The sequence below is a fragment of the Pezoporus flaviventris genome, unplaced genomic scaffold, assembly GCF_033815535.1.
Source record: "Pezoporus flaviventris isolate CSIRO_AGI_PZ_B2104156 unplaced genomic scaffold, CSIRO_AGI_Pfla_v1 ptg000031l, whole genome shotgun sequence".
Taxonomy (NCBI): domain Eukaryota; kingdom Metazoa; phylum Chordata; class Aves; order Psittaciformes; family Psittacidae; genus Pezoporus; species Pezoporus flaviventris.
In genome coordinates this window covers 67,261,710-67,287,837 of record NW_026892579.1, presented here as the reverse complement: position 1 = coordinate 67,287,837, position 26,128 = coordinate 67,261,710, and the positions used below count along the sequence as shown (strand labels likewise).

The 26,128-nt window shown below is 44.1% G+C and overlaps 1 protein-coding gene across 4 annotated transcripts; it reads right to left on the bottom strand.

Annotated features, from left to right (window-relative positions):
• Positions 1-34: 34 nt before the first annotated feature.
• PPP4R3B (protein phosphatase 4 regulatory subunit 3B) lies at positions 35-26,128 on the bottom strand. Of its 4 annotated transcripts, none has more exons than XM_061461656.1 (16): positions 25,748-26,128; positions 24,661-24,716; positions 18,101-18,199; positions 16,243-16,863; positions 12,872-12,949; positions 11,965-12,081; positions 10,875-10,991; positions 10,412-10,543; positions 9,403-9,505; positions 8,338-8,379; positions 7,518-7,676; positions 6,684-6,853; positions 5,193-5,332; positions 4,581-4,744; positions 3,921-4,123; positions 35-2,681 (listed from the first exon to the last, which is right to left on the bottom strand). In XM_061461656.1, the coding sequence occupies exons 1-16, from the start codon at positions 25,887-25,889 to the stop codon at positions 2,586-2,588; spliced, it is 2,439 nt and encodes an 812-aa protein (XP_061317640.1). In that variant the 5' UTR covers positions 25,890-26,128; the 3' UTR covers positions 35-2,585. The 4 variants fall into 4 exon arrangements, with proteins under 4 accessions (XP_061317640.1, XP_061317643.1, XP_061317639.1 ...); XM_061461659.1 differs by having other exon boundaries at positions 3,921-4,045; positions 4,581-4,765; positions 25,748-26,127; XM_061461655.1 differs by having other exon boundaries at positions 4,581-4,765; positions 25,748-26,125.

The window sequence follows — 26,128 nt, the reverse complement described above, 5'->3', positions numbered from 1 at the left end:
ACTTAACACGCATTAAAAGAACAAACCGAAACACTTCATATTTCATGTAACTTTTTATTAAAATAGCATTTATAACTGGTACACGTTGGCAGATGTTCTGTTCTTTCCCCAAAAGAGCAGCAGTGGAAGGACTCCAGGCACGGGAACACAGCTGCCCGCAGGCAGAACCCAGCAGCACCAACCAGGTCAGGCTGGGAACAGCACCCACAGGGTAGGGGGGACAGACCCAGGTGAAAAGGGTGCTGCTGCACCTCATCTGCTACAGGGATTTTAGGGCTTTTCCTTAAATGGGACATCTAATGCCACTTTACACAGTCTGCTTCTAGTAACTATAAAAATTCATTACATTCTTATTCTTGCTGTAAAAATCCTCATGTTGGTCTGAGTGTGGTTTTAAAGCTCCTGCCAGTACTTGAGGGACAAGACGTGGTGGTGGTGAGCAGGGGAAGGACACAGTTCAGGCAGAGACCCTCGGAGAGCTTGGTTTGGGTAGTGGTGAAAGCATCAGAACAGTTCAGGTCCACAGACCAGATGACATTCTCCAGCCTCAGGTTAGTAAAGGCACATACACCTCTCGAGTGGCATGTGTGGTGCTGGAAGAAGTTAAATCATCTTTACAACGGGCAGAAGACTCCTCAGGAAGGAAAGCAGATGATCACCAACTCACGACGATGCTGCTGCAGCTCCCCTTTAACAGCAAACACTTCCTTGTGCATCAGCAGCACTTCATTCCATGGGTGAAGAATAAGGAGTCCCATTCCTGGCTGCCTGGAGCCACAAAGGGCACCACCACTGTCCCCAGGTCCACTCGTCCATCAATGCTCATGGCTAGCTTATGCACTGGGAGGAGTTCACACATTCCCTTTGGGATTTCATCTAGTGGTATAGAGTTACTTTCCAAACTGCATGGATAACTAACTTTAAAAATCCTCTAAAATGGCCACATTTAAAATTCAGAGTCAACTTCCCATGTGTAACAAACCAAACCAAAGCAATACTTATGGAATTACAGGGTCACATTTTAATTCCTGAATTTTACAGTTCAGCATTAATATCACCACATGTATACAAATGGTGTAAAACAAGTACAGTGGTATTTTTAATACAAAATAAACTTCTGTTTTATGGAAAAAAAAACTATACTTCATATCTACACAGACAGCCCATCTTTTTCCAAACAATAGCTAAAACTAAAACTACCTACAAAAAATCTCCAAAACAGAGAAACTGCTTCAGTTTAAACTATTCCAGGAGAAATGGACCCATAACACGTATTACGAGTGATCTATGCGGTGGACTGCAGCTGGTTTTAACCTCTCTGACACGTCAGTTGTCACTGGGAAATCTCCTTTCGCTTCCTCATGATCTCAGATCACACGTGGGCAAGCTAACATTAAAATATTTACAGTTCACTCGCTGCTCTTGGACATAAAACCTGCACTGTTTGCCTCTATCCACTCGCCGCCAACTCACCTCGACTTGTCACCTACGTGGAATGTGCTTTGATGGGTTAAAAAAGCAGCTTTCGTGTGACACCCAGGTTCAGGTGCTGCTCGTGGATCCCGCCTCAGAGCCCGGTGTTCTGTGAGGAACAATTTCATCTTGGTCCAAAGTGACTTTGGTGTTCAAACCGCTGCTCAGCTCGTGGCGGTGACCAGTGCGGTAGTGCTGCCCATGACCACCTCAGTTACACCTCACCAACACTGCTGCTCCATGGAGAGACAGCTCACCCCACATCCCAGACAGCAATTCCAATCGGGATCCTTCCCACCGCGAAGGCCCGGCGCACCGCTGCCACACGAGCAGCTCCTGGAGGTACTGTGGAAGCGCCTGTTCCTTGGCATGGCTATTACTGGATGTCGAATTGGAAAACCAAGCAAAACCATCTGTTTGGCATCCAGCTTCCATTTGCTCCTCTTGAAAAACACAAATGAAAACCTTCTTTTGAACTGGTTGAAACAACTCGACATGCACTGGAACTGCAGTGTCCCTCCCTCCGACCAACCCCAAGAAACGTCACTGAATTGCTAAGAAATGGTCCCCAAATCTGGATTGTTCTGCAAACAGAGTTAGTTTTCCCTTAAGTTTTAAAAGAGGCATTGCTAAAAGAACACAACGGACAGCACCATTACAAAATTAAGATTACCAGGTTTGAAATTGAAGCTTGAATTGTTATTTTTTTCTCTCCTAGTTCTGTTAAACACTGGGGAAACCCTGCAATAGTATTTAAAAAGTGTTTACACCCCCTTCCCTCCCTGCCCTCCCGACACCTGAGCCTTTCCTCGCTGAGGAGCCAGCATCCAGGTTCTCTGAATACCAACCCGCTGCTTTTGATTTCATTTTGCTGACAGCCTGAATGGCAGACTCCTGACTTACTAGAAAGATATTCAGTTCCTTGGAAGCTTCGTGTTGACAGAACTAACCCTTTCTAGCTGATACACCGAGTTTCTTTTGCTACTCCTTGTATTATCTTATATACTCATGGGAGAAAGCTTTCTGAATCAGATTCCTTTTTAGCTCTTAAAACAGTTGCAGCATTTGAAACCCCATAGTAAAAAGTTTTTATTCCAAAGTTTTGGTTTCATTTATGAACCCAAACGAGGTCTTTTTCTTGGAGATGCCTCCTCCTCTTCGTCATCATCTTCATCATCGGGATAATCCACGAGGCCAACCAGGCTTCCCTGCCGATTCAAGAAAGAAGGAAAAAAGAAAACCCCACACTGAAAAGCATAGCCACGAACAGGCAATGTTAGATCCTAACCCCCACCAACCTGCCCAGGACACCCACGCCTGCTGCAGAAGGTTTCCTGGTGATGCCTTTTTCATTCAAGACCCATTTGTCTTGAGAATGTTTCAGAACCTTGAGGTTAAAAAAAATACTGGAATCATGCCTCTGGATCTGGCCGCAGGATTATTTAGGAATGACTTTTTAAGCTCTGACACATATCTCATGTGCACAAAGCACATCCCTTCTGCTGCCCAGTCGTAGGGGACTCGCTGTTCTGTAGCCTCTTGGGAGCTCACAGCTGAAGACTGAAGCAATGCATGAGTGAGTAAGAGGGAACAGAGGGATCACCTACTGCATTTCATCTGCTTAGGAACCCTTAATAATTCCCCTATGGGGAGGAGCACTAACATAATTCAGAAAAAAAACATCTCGCACACACAGAGCATTAACTGGACAGTTAAAAAAGGGAAGGACTGGGCATTATGTGGAAGATGTGAAATTAAACTGTGCCTACCAGATCACCAAAGGACTCTAGTCCCATCTAGTACTTAATTAAACCTTACCCCAGACTAGCAAGGGTTTAACTAGATAGGACTTTGGATGAATTCATACACAAAAAGAATCACAGAATCCCGGCCTGGTTTGGGTTGGAAAGGACCTTAAAGCTCCTCCAGCTCCAACCCCTGCCACGGGCAGGGACACCTTCCACCAGAGCAGCTTGCTCCAAGCCCCTGTGTCCAACCTGGCCTTGAACACTGCCAGGGATGGGGCAGCCACAGCTGCTCTGGGCACCCTGTGCCAGCGCCTCAGCACCCTCACAGGGAAGAGCTTCTGCCTAAGAGCTCAGCTCAGTCTCCCCTCTGCCAGGTTACAGGCATTCCTCTTGTCCTGTCCCTACAGGCCCTTGTCCCAAGCCCCTCTCCAGGTTTCCTGCAGCCCCTTCAGACACTGGAGCTGCTCTCAGGTCTCCCCTTCAGGAGCCTTCTCTTCTCCAGGCTGACTCAGCCCAGCTCTCTCAGCCTGGCTCCAGAGCAGAGCTGCTCCAGCCCTCACAGCATCTCCATGGCCTGCTCTGCACTCGCTCCAGCAGGTCCTGACTCTACCCATACCATACCACACCCCATAGGTAAAGCCTCACAATGCTGCTCTGTGCCCTACACGAGGACAGCAGCTTTTGTCCAAGTTCTCCCACCTTGGTGGCTGTCACCGCTGTGGTCAGGGTTGTGTTCTTTGATGAGGAGCTGTTTGAACTTGCTGGTGATGTCTGAGCTGCCACAGATTTACTGTTTGCACCGTTTGCACCGTTGGCTGTGCTGGCTGAGTGGGAAAAAGTGAATTTGAATCCCCCAGCTGAAGTCCTTTTTGGAAGATTCTCTTTGTCTTCACTCTCCTTAGCTGAAGGACAAACAGTGTCACACTTAAGTATCCGCTGTACACCATGGAGCACAATCCACATCACAGCACAAAACCCATCTTATTTCTTTAACTCAGGTTAAATCAACAGCTGCCCAGTAGCCTCACGGAGAGCACGCCAGCATTCAGACTGTGAATGGCACAGATGCTGCAGAGACAGGGACACTGCTCACCCAGCACACACAGTACATACAAAGTTCTGCTTCCGAGTGTCATTTAAATTCGATGCATGCTTGGAGCAACTGAAGTCATTACTTTAATCCTAAGCTAACTTGCAAAGACATGTTAGGAATTCATTACCTCCTAATATTCATTATTACAATGAATACCCTTACTCCTTCCTATGATATAGAGCATGTGCAACTGGTTTGTTTACAAGACACCCCATGCATCTGCCACAGAGAATTCCGGTGCTGAAAAGCTGAAATGGAGCCAATACCTTTTTTAGTTTCCATAAATTTTTCATAGCTATCTGGAAAATCATCCTCCTGTTTGGACTTCTCAACCGGAGGCACAACAGCTTCACCTTCTTCCTCTTCGTCTTCATTGAACCACATTTCTTCATCCTCCTCTAAGGCTCTTGCATCTCTGCGAAATCTATTGCTACGCAATATAGATGGAACACTGTAAGAGACACAGGACAAGTGATTCCAGTTTTGCCTGCTGGTTAACACTCAGCTGGGATCACAAGTGGCTTCTCACACTTCAGAGTGCATTCAATGCACCTGACAAAGCAGTCCAGCTCCATCCCTGGGCCTAGCATCACCGTAAGCAACACCAAACCCCAGCTGGCAGGAAGGCAGACTGGATCCTAACTGGGAGTGACAGAAGATCCTGCTCTTTGTAAGCTCAGAGTTTTCTGAACATGACATTTAATATACTGACAAATAGGATCTGGACCTCAGGAGGGCCACACTGCAAGTCAGCTGGGGTTTACTCTGACTAGAGAAGCTTTCATCAGCAATCAAGGACCACCCCAATACCATCCTTCTGCCTTCATCTGCCATTTAGGGAAGAAGGAAAGTTTCAGACTACCTAACCTGGGTCGTACCTGTTCAGCTTCTGGTTTTGTCGGTCTTTCTCTTGCTCATATTTTGTCTTGAGTCCCTTGAATGTCTGAACATACTCAATAGATTCAAGTGCATTATAAAAGTTTTCAACTATATGTGCAATAAGGGACTTAATATCTTCCTGCAGAGGAACAGAACAGGGTTTCAGAGTCAAATATTAACACGCAGAAGTTGGGAAAGCTTTAGAGTTTAGTTTTAGAAGTAAGAGGATCATTGTCCAGAGTCAAATCATGATTGTAAAGAATGAATGTGAAGTAACCACATTAGTTAATAAATTATTAATTAATAAAAAAGCTAAGATTGAGAATTAACTGTTAATTCCCCCTATAAACAGACAATACACTCAGTACTGTCCCAATTCTAGCTGTGATAATTTGATAAAACCATGATGCTTGCTATCTAGGATTAACCTTCTTGAGTTTAGCTGTGCCCTGCCCTCCACAGAGGTTTAAGCTCTTTCCAGTCCTCAGTAACTAAAACAGCACCATGGGATGAGGCACCTTCTGGTCACTCACCCTCTAACAAGGCTCACCAAATAGAGCAATCTAATGTTCAACCACACTGGAAGTCACCCAGAGACACCACACATTTCCTTCTTGCTGGAAGACAGCAGCTAGGATACCCTAAGACTAAAATCCACCCTTCATTTTCACAGACCACAAAGACTCCCTGAGAAAGCTCCCACACACCGAAACATTTGCACTGAGAGGCTCAGAAGCTGTCACAAGTCCTTGTTTTGCACCCCAACAATACAACCAACTGGATGCTCCTGCTCATCCTGTCTGCCCTGTCCACATCCACAGGGTTCCCACAAACACTGCCAGTGGAAGAGCTATTGATTCAAAGCTGACACTGGCCAAATGTGTCAGATTTTAAAGGACAACGATCATTCACATTTACACTCAAACTGATCTGATTTAGAGGCAACAACCATAGAACCCCAGCCTGGTTTGTGTAGGAAGGGACCTTAAAGCTCCTCCAGCTCCAACCCCTGCCACAGGCAGGGACACCTTCCACTAGAGCAGCTTGCTCCAAGCCCCTGTGTCCAACCTGGCCTTGAACGCTGCCAGGGATGGGGCAGCCACAGCTTCTCTGGGCATCCTGTGCCAGCGCCTCAGCACCCTCACAGGGAAGAGCTTCTGCCTAAGAGCTCAGCTCAATCTCCCCTGTTCTGGCAGGTTCAAGCCATTCCCCTTGGCCTGTCCCTACAGGCCCTTGTCCAAAGCCTCTCTCCAGGTTTACTCACATATAAAATACTTCACTGAATTCCTCAAAGTGTGGTCCAGAAACAAGTCCGTGACGGGACAATGCAGCAAAACAAGCACAAAGCAGCTGACTGGTTCCTCTCTATTTGGATATTCATCTATGGGATTTTTAGGTTGTGATTTTAAGTAGTGATACTCTGTTTCAGGGAAAGATCTGCAGCCTTTCTACCTGAGGCATCACATACATGGAAGAGCTGCTCAACTTACCACTCTGATGAATTCAAACAGCTCAATCACAGCAGAGTTGAGCAGATTGTACCTAGTTCCATTATCCAACAGAGCATTTATAACTGGTTCAAACAGGTTTCCCTTGATGATGTAACGGTTATAAAATTCATCTTTTAGGCCAATTATCCTCCTCATAAAGCGAAGAGCACCTGTATGAAGAAAGAAATTCAAGGACTTAATAACCACATGCCAGGACTCCAAACCTGCTCCTCTTGGAAAGAAACCTGCAGTCATCAAGAAGATGACGTGCCCCAAAGCAAGAGCATTAAAACTCACTGTCTGATAGTTCAGAAGATGCACTGGCTGACAGGTAACCTTTATGTCTTTTTTTGACTTCCCTGTCCATTTGAATTGACCAGGGTCCATTAATTTCTGTTTGATATACAGCAGCAATAAACTTCAGCACAAGCAAAGTTAAATTCTTAGCTCATTCCTGTGCTTTTCTGTGTTCCCCTCCTGGAAGCAGTCCCTAATCTTTAAATTCAGAACGTTTCCTTTGCTCTCCACATTCCTGACATTAAGAAATTACAGTATTTCCATTTAAATAAGACACCTGATCACAAGTGATCCTCAAGCCATCAAGACTTGAGGATCACTGTGGACTTCAAAAGATATACCTCCTCCCACCACAATGGCACCGGTCTACATCAACAGGCATCTGCCACCTTTTCTTCAACATTACTTAACAGCTAGTCAGACATAAACAGCAAATTAACACGAATTTGGAACTGAAGTATAAACTTTTACTCCTACACATTCCAAACAGCACCTAAAATGCCTCAAAGAAGGAAACTGCAACAGCTCCATACTCACACAAGGCCAGAAACGTGTGTTTTGAATTCATCAAGACCAGTACTCTCCTTAGCAAATCTTTGTTCATAATGTAGTTCTTGATGTGATATGTGTGGTGCTCCACACAAAAAGTCAGCAGCTCCAAAATTAAGGCAAGCAGTTGTGCCGTTTGGTAATTATCTGCAGGAAGAGTTAATGCCTTAAGTTATATAAAGAAATCAAAGTACTGTCATGCACCAAATCATCACCAAGCTCGGCTGCTCTTCCAGCTCCTGACACTGGATTGCTTTAGGAAATGGGATGTTGGGACAGAATAAAACAACCACCACGAATTTGGCTTTATTTTCCCCCTCAGTCACAAGAATCACCCTGAACTGGCAGCAGGGCTTGTCCAGGACCAGTGGAGTCTCACTGCTTATGGCAATCCAGACTGACTGTATGCAGTTAACAGGACAGAGCCAGTCAGACCTGCAGTCCTGTGAACCTAGTTAGCAATGGCTTTTCATAAGCTCAAAAAGCCTGCACAGATAAAAATCCAGCCTGTAAAAGCTCAGCGTGCTCCTTAGTACATGTTCTGCTAAAAAACCCCAAATCCAGTAACTCAAAAGTAGGTAAAACGTTCAAAATCATACAATTATAGAACGATTCGGGCTGGAAATGACATGAAAGATCATTCCTTCAGCTTCCCATCATCTCAGGTGAAGCAAAGCACCAGCACCTACTTCAATAAAGACTATTTAAAAGATAAAGTGTGGACATACCTAACGTTTTGGGGGTTGTTTTAAATAAAACCACCACACAGAGCAAACAAAACAAGTTTAGAAACTCAGTCAAAACTTACCAGGACAAACTGTATTACTCTTTGTGGACCCAACTACTGCATCTGACAAAGAGAAAAGAAAGCCAAAAATCAGGAAAAGGTTTTCAAACACTGCCAATATTTAACAGAAGGGGCTAAACGATCAGTTCAAACTTTTCATCGAATCCCAGGTTTCTGTTAGCTGCAGGGAAATAAAGATACAGCAAAAAATGCACTTTTTATAGTCAATTTACACTGCAAAGCTTCGAAGTCAATCAGGTGAAAACACACAATCTAAGACTTAGGAACATTATTCCTACCTAGGCTGAAAAAAAGTGCCTGGTCTCAGTTTTTCAAATAAGATTACGAGTTCTACAGACACCCTGCAAGTTCTGTTTGTATAAACCCCATAAACCATTTATTTTTGACTTAATGTAAGATGGGTGAGATGAAATAATGTTTTTGCCAACTACATATGGCTTTGATTTAGTCTCTGGAAAGAACACTGGGAACAAAGGGACTGAAGAGGCTGTAATGATGTTACATTTCAGTATGCAAAGCACCAGAGGCAAACTGGTGAGTGTTTGTTATCTGCTGTGCCCAAAGAGATTCCAGTTCTGCTACTGTGGCCAGGGAAAGTTAGAAAGGAAACAAGAGAAAGGAGTTCCACTTGTATTGCTTTGAAGAGCTTTCTTTTAGCATTTCTATATACAGCCAAGGGAAAACCAGTCTTAGCAGTTCATCACCTGAGCACCCAGCACCTGGAATCACGTAACCACTGATGTAACAGGGTTTTGTAAGCTTTCAGATAAAATTACCACTCAACTAAACACACTCTCTGCTTTACAGCAAATATCCTCTAAAATTATACTAGTAAAATAAGTACACAAGTAACAAAGCACATCCAGGAGACACATCTGTCACAAAGCACAGGGTAAATACACATTAATGCTCAAAGCTGTAAAGAAAGAGCTACTCAAACTCTGCCCACAGAACCCCATCACTGGGGGAACACCAGTTTCAGCAAGTGTATTCCCAGCTCACACCATGGGCTCAGCCCTGCTACCAGGAAACACTACAGGACTTAAAGGGAAAAATGAACGTTACCTTTTTCACATTTATCTTCTGCTGTATTGGCCAGAAGTGGTGCAGTGAGAACATGCATACAATGGTTGTAGAAGAAATTGAGAAATTCACTTTTTTCTGTTTTCTGAAACAAAAATACCTTTATTAGACCCTGGCATTTGTATATAACCCTTTAAATAAGAAACAGTAACCTAAGAAATAGCCAACAAAGAATTCTATGGACTCCTTCAGCTCTGGCTGTATCTATTTGGTTGGGCCTGCAACACTGTCACTAAAGAAAGATCTGTTTCTTTATTTTGGGAAAAGATCTGCGAGACATCAAACCAACCCAGCTATCACCAAAACAATCCCCACCACGGATGCAAACATACACTGAAAATACATCAGTGACTCAAAGTGCTTGGCAGAATTTGCTTAAACTGTTCTTAAATGCAGTAATTTTATCCACAACAACCTGCAAACCTTTTTACACTGAACAAGTATCATCTGGTGCATTCTATACAAAATATGTGTATCGATATGGGACTAAGAGTACAATCTGTTTTCTTACACGGAGTGTGCATTTAATTACAAATACATTGGACTTCGGTTTGGATTCAGAATGTCAGCAGCTGAAACAAAGGAGTGATACAAGTTTTAAAGCAACATCAGAACACGTGTGCAATCTGGACCCCAACAATACAAATAAAACCTTTGGTATGGCACTACTTGGATCAAGTTGCATCTTAATTGGGCCACTGGTATTTAAACACTGATTTGGTTGCAAGCAAACTCTACCAGATTCTCTTCTTTCACTATGCATCAGCTAAGAGGAGTTATGACCAGACTGGTGCTGTTTCACTGAAGCACAGGACTGCCTGGTTGCATAAATACTTGTACAATGCCACATACTTTTGATTATCAAAAGTTGATGGAACTTTTAGCTTAAATTCACACTTAAATTCATCAAAAGTGTGATGAATTTAGCTTAAATTCAGCACACCACTTTGCTCAGACATTAAAGTGCCTTTACCCCTTTGGATTTTCTTACATTAGCTGTGGCCAACATATTCTCTGGATCTATCAGAGTCCGCAAAAGCCCCATCAGCTGCACAGCACCCCCGAGCTCGGGATCGGTGTCACAGATCATCTGCTCAATGACCACGTTGATGAGGAGGATATCCTGCAACAGAGCCCAAGCAAACCACAGGGGAATCAGACACAGTTTCAGCAGCAGAATGAGTTTCTGTATTAGGTTTCTTTTTTTGCACAACCCTTCTCACCTAAAATCATTGTCAGGCTCAAATACAGTCTTATTACTGGGAACACCAACATGCTCAGAAATCTTAGTACTTTAGATCTACATTTTCTCATGTTCCTAATACCTACATTCCAGGGCTAACTGTACCCCACACTGTGCAGAGGTTGGTTTTGCTGTGGGGCTTTTTTTTCCCTATTAGCTCTAAAACTTGTATATTCAAAGTATATTCAAACTCCAAACCACTTCTACTTACATCATCACTCTGCTGAGCCTCTTGCATTACAAATTCTCGGACCATGGATGGACTAAATTCTACTAGATAAGAAAATATATCTGTAGCAGCAGATCTAACTTGCAGATCATCCATTCCCTAATAGAAAAAAAGAGGACAATTTATTTGAGTAAATCAAGTTTGGCATTTATTATCTATTTTCCCACTTAGAAAAGGTGCAAGGCTTTCTGTGAATCCAACAGCCCTAATGAGGAAGGAATCATTTCTCTCCTACTTGCTGGAATACGTAAGACACTAATATTCTGTACCTGTTATCCACAGTTTATTGATTTCATACAAAAGGCCCAACTGCACAAATCAATTCATACAGAAGTTTCTGTGCTCATTTATAGACAAGAATTAATAATTTCCCCTAAAGCACGACATTTTCTCTGATAACTGAACTCCTAAGCCTAAAATATTGACATAACAGGAAACATTTGGACTGGTCCAGCCCTGGAAAAGAATAATAAGATTAGGGTTCATCTAATCACTGAACATCTTAACAGCCCATGTCCTTCAGGGAGTTCACAGGTTGTTACTCTACAATATAAACCTCCTTGAATTTACAGTTTCTGAGTCACAGCAGCACTGGCACATGAATGACAAGAGTCAGGCAGCAAGAGCTGCTCCAACCAAAGGAGTGAAAAACCCCATGTTCTCACATTGCTGATTAAGATGGATTAATCTGCTTTAGACCTCTGCAAAGACAGGATTAGGTGATCTTAAGATAGGAACATGATAACAGGTCAAGATCAGCTAAAAATACTTCTCTGGCATCCTCCCAATAACAACAACAGAAAAGACACCCATCAAGCTGCCACATGAGAAAGAGCAGCCTTCAGCTGTCACGCTGAGTTTACTACAGACTTCTCCTGTGTGCAAAGTAAAATAGCATTAGGAATAAATATCTTTTGGCTTCTGAATTGGAAGCTGAATAAACTTCAGCTTTCAGCAGAGTGAAGCTGTGCAAACTTACACACAGGGACTAAGCAGCACTGAAAACATGGTTAAATGGCTGTGTGTGTGGGGTGTTTACTGTTGTTAACATCAGCTCTAAGTTCTCACTCACCATTACAATTTCAAGGGCTGGAAGAATTCCCAACTTTGCCAAAGTTTTGAAAAATGCATCTCTGTTCTGAGGTTGTAATGTCTGGGAAAACGCACAGAATTCCTTGAAAAAGTTAACCTGCAACAGGGAAAAAGTCATTTAAGGTGTATTTGATTCAGGAAACTCTCTGGAAGTAAGAAACTACTACCATGTGTAACAGGGTTTGTGTACTGGCTGGCATGGTCCTTCCTAGAAAACGGTTTATTCTAGTTCTCTCCTCCCACCTTCACCAACATCAATAAAGTTAAAGACAGTAAAAATGAACTAACAGAAGTTTAAGGGTTGAAACTGACTTAGGAAAGAAACACAAGGACCTTGTGGTGACTCCTTTATCACAGCCAGCACATGAAGGGTTTATCCTCCTGCCTGGTGTGCCTTTCGTTGAGAAGACCAAAGATGCTTCCCTTGCCAAGAGCAAGATTTCAACAAGGCTATTTAAGCTGATAAACATATTGAAGGAGAAATAATGTTTGCAATATACATATATTCAGGGACTAGTGGCAATCCTCAGTCATAGGACTTAAAAGATCTTTGTTGAATGCACAAAGAATAGTGACAAAAGCAGTGTTCAGCTGACAAACAGAAGTGATGTGGTACATTGAAGAATACTTGGAGGAAACTATACCCTGAAGTCTAGGATGTCAGCTCTGTGCTAGTACTTTCTCAACGAGAAATTTATCACTTAGAACAAACAAATCAGAGTGAGAACTATTTGTCTAGCAAGTACATAAAGGAAGACTGAGCTACACTGGAAATGGTTCTGGGGTTACAGAAACGCCCCAGTGACTGCAGCACAGTTTCTGTCCCTATTTGTACGTAATCTTTGTAGTTTAAAGCATTCAGAGAACCACCCCGAGCACTGACTTACCAGTTCACACCGTTTGTCATCGTCTGTAGCTTCATCTGTTAACTGTGCAAAAACTTCAGACAAAAATTTCTCGTCTTCCTGCATGACACATAAGAGGAACGGGATTTACACAATGCCTCTGGAGAGACAAACCACCCATCTCTATGGGATCCCACACTGCAGGAAGTCAAACTTAATGACAAACAAAACCCCATGCACTAGTAGATTTGGTAGATAGAGTTTTTCTTCCTTTTCTCTCCACACCTCCACGACTTTATCACAAAAAGGGAAATGCAGGAGCACACACCCAGGAGGATCATTTCCAGTGCATTATTTCAGGATTCATTCTGTGCTAGAGGCAGAGAATAGGTGATAACTACAGAAACTGCTCTCTGAACGACCTTTGATTTGTCCCAAACTACAGACAATGTCAGTCTTTCACACAGTCCCAAACTGGTTTGTGCTGGAAGGGACCTTGAAGCTCATTCAGTTCTAAACCCCTGCCACAGGCAGGGACCCCTTCCACTAGAGCAGCTTGCTCCAAGCCCCTGTGTCCAACCTGGCCTTGAACACTGCCAGGGATGGGGCAGTCACAGCTTCTCCGGGCCCCCTGTGCCAGACTATCACTTTTGCTCCAGGCTCCCTCCCTGCACCTTCATGAAACCTTACAGGGAACACGTATTTTGGCAAGTGTAAGCCTTTTTACACTCTTAACTGCTTTCTATACCCTAGAAACTGCCAACCAAGACAGTTTTACCTGCTGCACCTATGCTGCTCACACCACAGGGTTAACATGTCCTGTGTAGCAGTTACCCTATCCTGGGTCTGCAGAATCACAAGCATTTTGTCCAGCCACCTATGTGTGTGTGTGCCTAGATGAACACATGATGAGTTTGCTGCAAAAGCTCCCCCCACTTGTAGTTCAGCTTTTTCAATTTGGGAAACTTGAGTATCTCTTGCTTTTCATATTCAGATCCTCTACTACTTATTTTAAAGTATACATAGGACAACGTTTCACTTCTTGTTACGCATTTCAAGTCACACCACTGCTCAGTATCAAGAGGTACTAGAAAACAAGGGTGAACATCATCTCTCAGCTCTTGGGGCACTTTCTGCCTGCTCTGTACATCAGTTTCTCTCCACGGAAACAGTGTTGGCATTCTCTCACATCAACTGCCTCTATTACCTTTTAAAACACAATACAAATCCTAAAGCAAACAGTAACGTTACGCCACAGCATTACAAAATGATGCATCACTGCTGATTCAACTCTGCAAACTTTACTTATGCACTGAACAAACACGAATGGAATAGCAGCATGCCAATAAATAGATATAGAAACGTTACATTGCATAATGCAGAGGGGGATTATTCTCTGTTTTCCTGTGTGCTGCTGTTATAACCTGGTTGCTTTTTAGGCTGTGACAGAAGACAGAATTTCTCCAGTTACAGGAATACCAGCCAAAGGTTCACCATTGAATTACTGAAAATTGTAAAAGGTGGGGAAAGAAGTGCTTTACAGCCAAATGATACCTGGAATCAGCTTCAGAGAGAGCACAACATACACTCACCAAGAAGTTCACTCTGCCTTTTACAGCTTAATTAAGCCTGTTAACAAAAAATAACCCTACCACAACCAACCTCAGACAGGCTACAGACTCCCTGCTGCAGAACACCCGGAAATGGAAACATCTCTTGCTTGTCTAAGGCTGCTGCACAGTGTAGTCCTGATATCCTAAGCACAGGATGGATCTAGGGTTGTTTTCCGTGCTCACCCCATGCCCTTCATCCACAGCAGCACCGGAATCTATTGCTTCACAGCACAGGAAGGAGCTTTACTACCACAGCAAACACAACCTGTTACTCCTATAAACTCCACTCTCATAGGGAGCTTTGCTGATGCATGTAGGGTGAGACAACTTCCAACACGTTCACCAAACCCAAAGGAGCTTTAGAGTCCTTGTGCCACAACAAAAAGGTGATTTATTCCAGGGGACTGTGAAAACAGTCTTAGACCTGAGGTCCACACTACCATGTAACCCTCCTCCTCTTCCACACTATCTCTCTCACACATGCTTTTTCCTTAGCTTGCAACTCTCAAGGCAGCTCAAAGGATCCAAGTATCAACATTATTTGTAAACCATCACACAAGTCTTCAAAACAAGCAGCCCTATGTGCCACATCCTTTCTCCACTGTGGCAAGGACAGCAGCGACAGAGCAGCAAAGAACTGACAAAGGATTTCAGAACCTTCTCCAGAGAGTACTGCAGGTAACAGGGAACCATAGTGCTCTGTTAAGGCACAATTAAATATCCAGTACAGTAAAGCCTAGATGAAAAATAAAGAACTTCACAGAGTTAAATATCCCTAACTGGAAACAGGACTGTGGCCTCAGGAGACTAACAGTAATACATGCAAAAGAATAAAAAGGGACATCTTTATTTAACACAAAGTCATTAATTCTGCACGTGGGATTTACTTTCTATTTTCTGGCTGAACAGCAGAAAGAAGCTGGAAAGAAGCCCCAAAGCTTATTCAGGCAATTCTCTGCAGTTCTCCAGTTTTGGTTTTTTCCCCAGTCCTCTATGGCATTCTTTAGCAATATTCCTGATGGTAATGTCACTGCTCCAGTGCCCCTCTCCTTCCACAATTTCAACCACTCTCCTCTCATGTATCTTCCTATTTCACAGACTATCCACACTCAAGCCCCACAGCTTTGTGGTATTCTCTCCTAAGGACACAGGCCAGAAACAGAATAAATCCACTTGGGTATCCATCAGTCTGCACAACAAAATGGGAAGTGAAAATACCCCAATTGTCATGTTCACACTCAGCTCTTTAGCAAGGCTCCTTCCACAGGCCCTCCTGGTTGCCACACCTAACTATTCTTAAGCCTGCTTCTGATCACAAAGCGTGCAGTAAGTTTTTCAATGTAGTAATGTGCTGATCATTAATTAATTAGTACTTCTGGATATCAATATGAAGGAAAAAAACCAACAAATTATATACATATATATATTACATGAACGTTTGAAATTACCATAAAGTAATAGTAGTACAGCAGGAACGGTTCCAAACATGCTCTTCTGAATCAGATTCAGAATGTGTTATGTGTTAAAAAGTTGCTTGTTCCCTAAAATCCTACATAAAACCAGCTCAAAATGCTCAATATGGTGCTTGTGAAGCAAGAACCTTTGACTGTTTCCTGAAAATCTACTGTTATTTGAAATCTTACCATTTCTAAAATACAGTAAGGGGAAATACTGAAACCGTTACACAAATGAAAACATCAATCATTAACTTACAGTGTTAAAGAGCTGTAACTGACTGTGAAACTATAGCTAGAGGTTATCTACAGATGATCCATCTATAGCATACTGAAACCCACTTACCTGCAACATACTGACAATCTCAACTTTGTTGAAGAAAATAAAGGAAGTGAGGGTAGAGAGAAAATTCTCTTCAAAAACAGACGGTGTGGGCAAGATGATGTCCTGAATGTACTGTACCCTGTAAGTCTGGTGGATTTTTTGCCTGAGTTCAGAGTCTGTTATAGGAATAACCTCCTTAAATTTTGCGGTTTTGGTCAAGAACTCCCTGTGCCGTTTTGGCTGAGCCAAAGAAGGATCGTATTCCAGGCATCCAACAACATCCATAATACACTCATCTGAAAACATCACCTCAAACAGAGTTGCTTTGTTGAGGAACAAAATTCCTCTAATAATTTCATACAAATGATGTAAGCCTTCGGTGTTCTCCAGATTCTCACACACTTGGAAGAGCTGTAGTAGTTTTTTAATGTAGCCTTCATTCTCCAAGGCCAGTGCCAGCTTTTCCCTACGGATGGGCGAGGAGAGGACAGAGGTAACTAGGTCAGCAATCTCTTCAAGCTTGTTGAGTTCACAAGTAGGAAGGTCGATCAAAGGACTAGTTTCAGGCATTTCTTCTATGTGCTCCTCTTCTGACTCAATGAGGTCCTGCGTAACTTCCACTGAAGGATCCTTACCTTGGACCTAAGGAGAGAGTGTGCACAATTACCCACTCATCCCAAAACACAGATAAAAATCATCAAGTCACTAAACGAAACAGTATGTGCACAAGCACTTCTATACCTTCAGTTGCATGGAAAACATTTGGCCATGCAGAGGACTAAGTTCACTGACTCTAAGTTCTCCAGTCATTGCTATTATTTGAGGGTTGGAACTGGATGATCTTAAGTTCCTTTCTAACCCAACCATTCTATGATTATCCTCAACAGTATCAAAACCCAAATAAAACCAAACCCTAACAGCATCCCTGCAGTCACAAAGGCTGAAGAACCTTCAGACAAGCACAGAAAGGCATAAAGAAGAAGGGCATCAGAATACCTTCTTTCGTTTTCTCAAACATGGTCTGATCACACAAAAACCTTCCTCTCAGACTGGTCACCGCCTCAGTTCCAATTTAAAACCTGGACTATGTATTAGACACATCTACTTGTCGTTACTAGCATCAGTTCCTTTCAACAACAGCACTTCAGAACTGGCTGAGAAAACACTGTATCCCAAAGCACACCAAGATTAAACTGCATCTAAATGGCCTAGTTGGGAAACCGGTAGGAAATCCGAGTTGTGTTCCTTTAGATAACAGCTTCACATTGCATCATTTCAAAACCTGAGAGTAAACCGAATTCCAACACCAACGCCCAGGTTTCCTCTTTTAAGTACACTCAGGTGGGATTCCATTGACTTGTTACTTCCAGAAAGCAGATCTAAACTATTTTGTAATGAATTAACGAAGATTGAAACATCCATAAGACACAGATATTCAGCAAGACTTAAATCTTGATTAGGTAAATGTCACTGACAATTCTGAGCTCCTACAGCACCTCTTTGTCTCTCAGTGAATCATCTACATCCTTACTCATTACAACACATTTTCAGGCCCACCACGCTCCAACAGGCCACCTGGGAGAAGGACAATTAAAATGCGGTACTTTGGCATTCCCCTTTTTAATAAAGACAACAAACCAACCCTTCTAAAATGCCCAAGACCTGAGTTTCATCACTGCACTGATTTCCAGAAGCATGAAATCCAATTATGAAAACAACAACTTGTGTCAACAGTGGCAACCTATGACCTGACACAGAAAAGCCATGGAAAATAATAGAATATGTGCTTATTTTACAAAGTAGGTTGAAAAATCACAGCACAAATACATGAAGTCACTAAAACATCTGGAAGGAACAGAATATGTAAAGTGAGCTGTACCTGGCAGATTTTCTCCCAGATTTCATCACAACCAGCTTTTTCTTGAAAACTCAGTGCTAAATCATAGTTCTCTGCTTCTGACCAAACAATCAGGGTGTCCTGTTTAAGAGAAAAGCAGAAAAATAAGTGATGCTGAAGCAGGTCCACACTTAGTATCAACCTGTATTCTCCTAAGTCATAGGCTTGAAGAAGGAATAAATTAAAGTTACACTTGTCCAAACAGATTTTAAGACACTAAAACATTAAATCGCCTTTTCTTCCATAAGGGACATCACCTTCCCTTTTTGCTATTTTATGACCACTACCTTACCTATTAGATATTTAAATACACTTTTTTTCATAGCCAAAACACTTATAATGACATTTTTCCACAACATAATTGTGCGCCAAAAGTCTTGGAAAGGGAATGTAGGAGATGAAGAAAACCTGCAATGTAATGACTTAAGCCTTTTCATATTTAGTACAGTAGAAACAAAAGCCCAAGATGACAGTGTTTCCTCCTCAAAAGGGTTTAACAGAGCCTTGCCAATGTGAGAAATAATGCCAAACTAATGCTAATCTATTCTCTTCTGAGTTAAACAACATACAGTGAGACAGAAATTCTTACTAAGCTACAAAGAGTTGCCAACAGGTATTTTCATGTGAGCAAGGATTCTTCCTGTTACCACTGGCTCCATCAATCATTTGCACAGTATGTCTGGAAGATTTGCTGGAATTTATGAATAAACTAAAAGTGTTTCTTTATGAGGCTGTATTAGGACGCTTGCTGTAGTGTGAGGACTGTAAGCCTGTGCTTCCACATTCAGATATGTAACTGTCCTGGCTTAACCTCAGCTGGCAACGAAGGACCACACAGCAGCTCACTCAGCTGGGAAAAGGTACAACCCCATGGGCTGAGAGATGAACAGTTTAATAATGGAAATAAAAGATAATAATAATAATGAAGAAAAGGGAGGTAACAAAACCAGAGGACTAAACCCCAAGACAATCAAGTGATGCTCAACACAGTTGCTCACTACTCACTGATGCATGCTCAGCCTGACCCAAGCACAGCTCCCATGCAACTACCCCCTAGTTTCTGTACTGAGCTTGAGGTTCCATGGTCTGGAATATCCCTTTGGCCAGTTCAGGTCAGGTGCTCTGGTTCTGCTGCCTTCCAGCTTCTTCTGCCTCTCTCTCTCTGCTGGCAGAGCATGGGAAAAGGCCTTGACTCAGGGTAAGCAACAACTAAAACATCCCTGTGTTATCAGCATTATTCTCATCCTAAATCCAAAACACAGCACTGTGCCAGCTACGAGGAGGAAAATACCTCTATCCCAGCCAAACCCAGCACATAATAGTTCAGCATCCTACAGTAAACTCATCTTCATGCCAAACTGTGCAAACAGAACATCTCTCTAATGCTGCAGTACATTTGATGAGCTCCAGCAAAACAGTTCCACATTCCAGCGAGTTTCTTGACTAAAAAAAAACCCCAAACCAAACCATGAGCAAGCCCTTGCTGAATGGTCAATAAAGTAATTTACCTCCCTCATTCACAAAGGTCAATGCTCACCACGCAACTCACAATGGCTTCTAAGTCTTTACTTTCTGCATGACTTTTGTTGTAAATGAAATATTCAAAGTGATATCTTTAAGCTAAGCAACCAGAACCAAACAATATCCCAGTGGCTTACAGATACCTCATACACCTTAGGAAACTGCAGGGGCAACGAGAAACAGACCCTGCCACTGCCCCTTAACAGCTTCACTCCAAAAGAGCTTCTTGGTTCTCCCTGTGCACCAAGTGACAGGAAACCAGGAAGCTGACTGTTATGTGCAATGTAGGTGATGATGATTAAGCTGACTGGTTACTATCTGTGTGGTGATGACAATGAAGCTGATTGATTGCTACTTGTAAGGTATCCAGTAGGCTAAAAGGCCAACCCATGACATGGTATCATACAACTACCCTGTCACCATCCTTCATGTATCCACCAAAGACAGGGACAAAAACAATTACTACCAAGTGACTGCTGCTACTCTTGAACCTGTCAGCCAGCATTCCTTAATAGGTTTTGATCAAAATCAGGTTAGATGCTTAAGCAGATCTTTATTAATGCACTTCTGTGCTTACACAGGTCAGGGAGCACTCTGTATACACAGGGAGCCACTATTTCCACTGGCAGATGAGAGGGGACTAGTGTTTGGGACAGGACTGCTGACAGCATGGACAGCAGAGAAACTCCTCCACCAGCACAGCCATCTAAAACACACACCTCTGCCTCCACTAGCACCACTCTGCAGGTACAGTTATCACTATGGAACAGGCATGAAAATCAGCACTGCTGATATGGCGTTAATTCTTCATTTCTACAGCCTCTCTCAATATCCATCTGCAGTTGTGTTTTGGAGGGGGATGTCTTTGCCTTTTCCTTTTTTCCTTAGGATAGTTTAGCATAACATCTTCTTCTTACAGCAACACTGTTGAAAGTGCCTACCAACAGGTCAATAGATCAGCTTCCTTCTCCCAAAACCATCACAGGTCACATGAAAACCATTTGCACAAGTTCAGTTTTTCTCCCCTTTCTCATGTTTATATATTCCTTCCCTGTTCTGGAAAGAACTGAGCTCACTGCACTACGGTTTTAATGCTATTTATGAGAGTTCATTTATACTGCAGTGTCCTACATTACACTTCCACTTCTATCCTACAATCACAGATATGAAGAAGTAGTGTCTCTGCTTTCGGGCTGTGATTCACATGAGCAAATGGTACAGCTTCATATAGCTGCCATGGCTTGTGCCTACAGCTGTCCACCCTCACCTCCTCCTCGCCAACAGCTGAATCTCCATGTGCCCTTTTAGAGCGAGCAGTTGAACTGGGATTCATGGAAAAACAGTAACTGTCAGCTGCAGGCAGTGAAAAGTCCAATCAGCTCCATGGCCAGGCTCTCTTTCAGAGGTTAATCAGAACACGAGTGTTCACAGGTACAGTTTTATGGCTGTTCCAAACCCAAAACCTGAAATGTTTACCTTGAAACCTTCTGCAAGATTACCATTGCCCTGACGCTCCAAATCAACCCACTTCCAGGTAATGTGAGACTCAAGAGGTGCCTCAATGAACAAAGAAGGACACACACAAGAAGTTCTTATTCACAACCCAGAGTGACTCAGGTAAGAGATAACAGTGCCGTAACTTAAAATGACTGCATGCATCCATCAAGGCTGCACCCGAAATCCGGTGCGAACTCTTGAGTTACTGAGTGGTGCTTGTTACAATGGTGCCCACACACAGCACAAGTCACATTTCTCCAAAAATACTTCTGAAAGATGGTTTAGTCAGAAAATAATTGTCTAATATCAATAGAAAACCTACCCATCTGGCACACACTTCCTGCATGACCTAAGACAACCCACAAAGCCCACAGACAGACATCCTCTGGGCCTAGCTGCTGCAAGAGGCTTCCACTCCACCTGCTTAGATCAGCACCCACGACGTGCCCCACTGACAATCAGTGCTCCTTAATTCCATCAAACACAATAGAAAACCAAAGAGGTGAATTCAGAACAACTTAAACTAAGAGAGGCGTTCAACCCCTCTTTGGTGTTGGTCCTGGTTTGCACAGCATCTGCTCTTCCACACCCCTCTGGCAAAAATAAGTGTTTCAGTGGAATCAGTTCCTACATGGAACCTGTCACACAGTAACACCAATACTCACACTGGCATGAAAAAGGAGTGAAGCAGCCCCTTGGCAACACTCAGGCTGGTTGTTAATAACACCCCTGCAACTGTGTTACATCCCAGCCTCAAGGAACTCAGATTCTGCCTGGAGCAAACTGCTCTGTTGCCACATGAGCCATGGCAGCTCTGCAAGAGGCAGTATTTGCACACACTGTTCATCTCAGCTCTGGAAAGAGGGCACAGCTCAAGGAGTCAGCAGCAGAAGGCAGTGCTCACAGCCAGGATCTCTGCAGCAGTTTGGAGCCGTGCAGCCAACGCAGCTGAGAACTGCCACCCTCGGAGCGGAGCTGGAGGAACAAAGCAGAGGAACGGATCCATCTGACTCCAGCAGAGGACACGCTCTGCTGCCAACAGTGCCAGGGAACAGTAACCTCCAGCACAGGGTGGAACAACACTGGGTGTGGTAACAACTTCAACTGCTCCTGCTGGAGCCTCCAGAAGCAGCTGACCTGCTCCTTGGCCAACACAGGGTGTCTGGTGGAGGTATGAAACTCTCAAAGCCTACACCCTGAAATCCAGGGGCTCGAAAGCTCTTCAGGCTCTAGAGTTCTCTGCACACATGCCATTAGAGATTCTTTCATGCTGTGTGCTGTGTCTAATCCAAGTCCCATTTCTCTTGAGAATGAGGCCACAATGACAGTCTGCCCAGCACCCAGCAGAACTGGATTCTGCACAGAAGCTGGTGACCACAAACCCGATGTGAGAAGGCAGACACAGGCCTGCCCTGTTCAGTTAGCCAATAGTTACAGCATTGCTGAACACAAACAGCGCAATCCTGGGAATCACACAATGATACCCAGCAACTAGAAATCAGTTGGTTCTCTTTGTTCAGAGTGTTGCTATGCAAATCACAACGTGATAACCACACTGTAAGTCTATTCAAGTGATTCATATGAAAACAAACGTATGGGGAGGGGACGCTTCCTCTCCATCAAGCTGCACCATCTCCTGGTTTTCTCCAAACCCAAAATGATCAGCACCTTAATGACAACCTGAGACTAAACTCTGGAAGTGAAGGGAGAGCTTCCCCCACGCTGCCATTCACCTGCAAGTACCTGCCCTGGGCACATCAGTACAGCCTCCAGGTCCTCAGGCTACCTATGCAACTGATATCAAACATGCACATAAGGATGCTGAAGAAAGTCCACCCCTCTTCATCTCTGGTTATCCAAAACACTTTGCCTAAATCTTTCCACTGGTTTAAAAAGGATCTGTTCCTAAGATGCCCAGGTTTGAATACACCAATCTTTCAGCAATGAGACAGGAATGCTACATTAAGGTCTGCGTTTTACTGCTCTACTCAGAAAGAGGCACATAAAACTGGAGGACAGAGCTCTGTCAACTGAAAGCTGCACGATTTCAGAGGTCAGACAAACCTAGAAGTTGTCTCTGGAAATCCCCAATCATTATTCCTCTTCAAAAAACCCACCCTAACCCAAACTTCTTCAAGAGAGTCACAAAAGCATTAGAATCAGTAATAAAAGCCAACCAAAATAAGCCTAAAACTACAACCCACAAAGGCTTCCTCAAGAAAAAAAGACAACAAAAAGCTACTTAAGTCACTTGAAACTTTGCTACCCATTAAGTAAAGGCTTTCAAATGATCAGCTGTATGGAGTTACAAAAACAGGCTGCAAAAGGAGGTGCTTTAAGCTTGCACAGCAACATAATGTGCACTCATATTTCATTACGTATCGGTTTCCTCCACTAAACAGGAAGCAGCTAGAGGCTCTTGACTTTCAGATCTCTGCAGTGCTCCATAAAGACCACCCTCTGATGAAAGGCCATGACTGTCACCCCAGCTAAAACCACCAACACCTATTGAGTAAAAGGTGGAAACCACAGAAAGCAGCTTGCTGAAAAGCCAGGCCCAAGTCTCCGACCTGCTCCTAACCTAAAGTGAGCCAGCCTGCGCTCAAGAGCTGACATAAGCTCTTTCCTCAAGTTCTCAAAGCATGCCTTGTCACCAAAACAAACCAAATCCTTCAAGATTCGTCTCTTTGTGATTTAGAAAGAACAAAATCCCTGTTTTCTAGTGCTGAAACACTTCTGGATACCCTAATGATGGAGAACAATGTGAAATACTGAACAAAAGGATCAGAATCTGCTGCAGAACAAAGGAAGAGACAGGAAGAACCCCAGTAACACTCACGAGAACAATGCAGGCAGAGACACCAAAAATTCATGCACAAAGAAGGAAAAGACATTAAAAGTGACAGAAGCAAAAGAGATTTAGCAAGCTGATTTGTTCAGTGGATGAAACAAAAATGACTCCCAACTGTTCGGCTCCGTTTTGCACAAGGCTTACCCCTAGGAAAGGCAACCACGTGAGTAAGTCTCACCATGGTCACTCACTTCACTCAGGAGAGCAGCAGTTTTCAAGGCTTCAAACAAAAACTGAGAGCAACAACGAAAGAAGTCCCACAAAGACTATCTCCAGACGAAGAACTCCAGAAGTAAATACGCTGCAACAGAACTGGCCACGTTCTACCTTCCTCATTCAACAATTATTTCACATGACGTGGGATGGGAGAGAGAAGTTAGGCATTTGTGTTTGTTTCTCCCGTAATAAGGTCAGTATCTATCTGGATCACACATAGTCTCTTTAGAGCCTGAAGTCCACAAGGGTTTTTTAGAAGACCCACATTTTCATCTCTAGAATGCAAAGTATCACAGCACATCCAGGCTTCCAAGCAAGCTGTTCACCTATATGGAAAACACCACTGACAATTCCACATCGTGTCACTTCCCTTTTTCCCTGGAAAAGGCAATCAGAGCATAAACCAATCCCTCAGCATCAGTAACCATAAAGGTTAAAGCCCAGCAGTAATACTTGCCTGCTGTTTCTGATATGCAGTATTTGGATTTATCTTCGATTCTAACAGTAGTGAACCTGCAAAAGGTATGAAGAGACACCGAGTTTAACAAAAGAAACATCTGCACACACCTTACAACCACCTCCCATGTGCCACATGCTCAGCTTCGTCCAGAACCATCTTCCCTAAACACAATTCCTTAGCGTAAGCCAGGTAAGACAAAATACAACAGAAAGACCCATATTAAGATGTATTTTTCTCCTCTAATTTAAAGCCGAATTGTCTGGGCAGTGTTTCTGGGGTGACAATCAGCTTGTTCCCAGGCCTTCCAGCAAACCCACATCAACCAGCACCAGGTAAGATGCTGCCCAGCTCAGAAATGCTTTTCCCCACAGGAGCCACGTGGGCCGTTTGCTTTTATTTCCTTCAACTGTCCTTCAGAAGTGAATCATCCGGACACCGTGAGCCGGGGGACTAAACCTTGTGTATGCAAGCAGTGTATGTATCCTGGCAACAACTCGGCAGTAAGTTACACCAGGCTTAGGTGGTTTATTTAGCACATTAGCACCTGTTGGCTGACAAAGCGGCAAGCTTGTACCCCCCCCCCCCCCCCCCAACAAAGAAGAACCTTAAGGTGACTTTAAAGTGCAACAGAACATAAGGGATGCCCCATAACTTGGACAGAAACGACATTTCTGGGGAAAAACATAAATAAGCAAGCAACTTTTTATGGGAGGAGGAAGAGCACTTTAAGAGCAGTCAAAAATCACCCTGAAAGCGAACAAAATGTCGCCACATGTAACGAGCTCCTTCAGCCCAAAAAGATGCTGCCGGGTAGGGTAAGGGAGGGAGCTAAGGCACCGCTGCGGCTCACGGGGGAGGAAACCGAACGGAGCCAAGAGCTAAAGGGAATAAAGGGGATAATAACAACAACGATAACAACAAAGAGCCCGGGGTCTCCCCTGACGGACAAGGGCAGGGGGGGACAGCGGCAGCCGAGCCCGCAGCGGCGCGGTCCCACAGGCGAGGGTCGGGGCCAGGACCCCGGGGAGCGATGCAGGAGGCCCGGGCGGCCTAGGCCTGCGCTCAGCGCCGGCCACGCTCTCACCGTCCGACTCGGCGCGCACCAGCAGCGACATCCCCTTCAGCCGCTCCACGTATGTGGAGGAGACGTGCCCGGTGCCCCTGTCGTCCCATTGCCGATCCTCGTTGAGGGTGTACACCTTCACCCGCCGACGGGTGTCCGACATGGTGCAGCCCCGGCCTCGGGCCTCAGCGCCGGGGCCCGCTCCGCCTGCCGGAGGGCGATGGAGCGAGGGGGAAGCGGGGCCGCCGGGCAGCTCAGGGGCACCGCGGGGCCTTTAACGCGCCGCTTCCCATGGCTCCCCTTCGGCCACAGAGCGCCGCGGCCACGGCCCTCGCTGGCGCCGCTCCGCCGCCTCAGCAGCTACCGCGGCGCCGCCGCCATCTTGTAACCCGACTCTCGCCG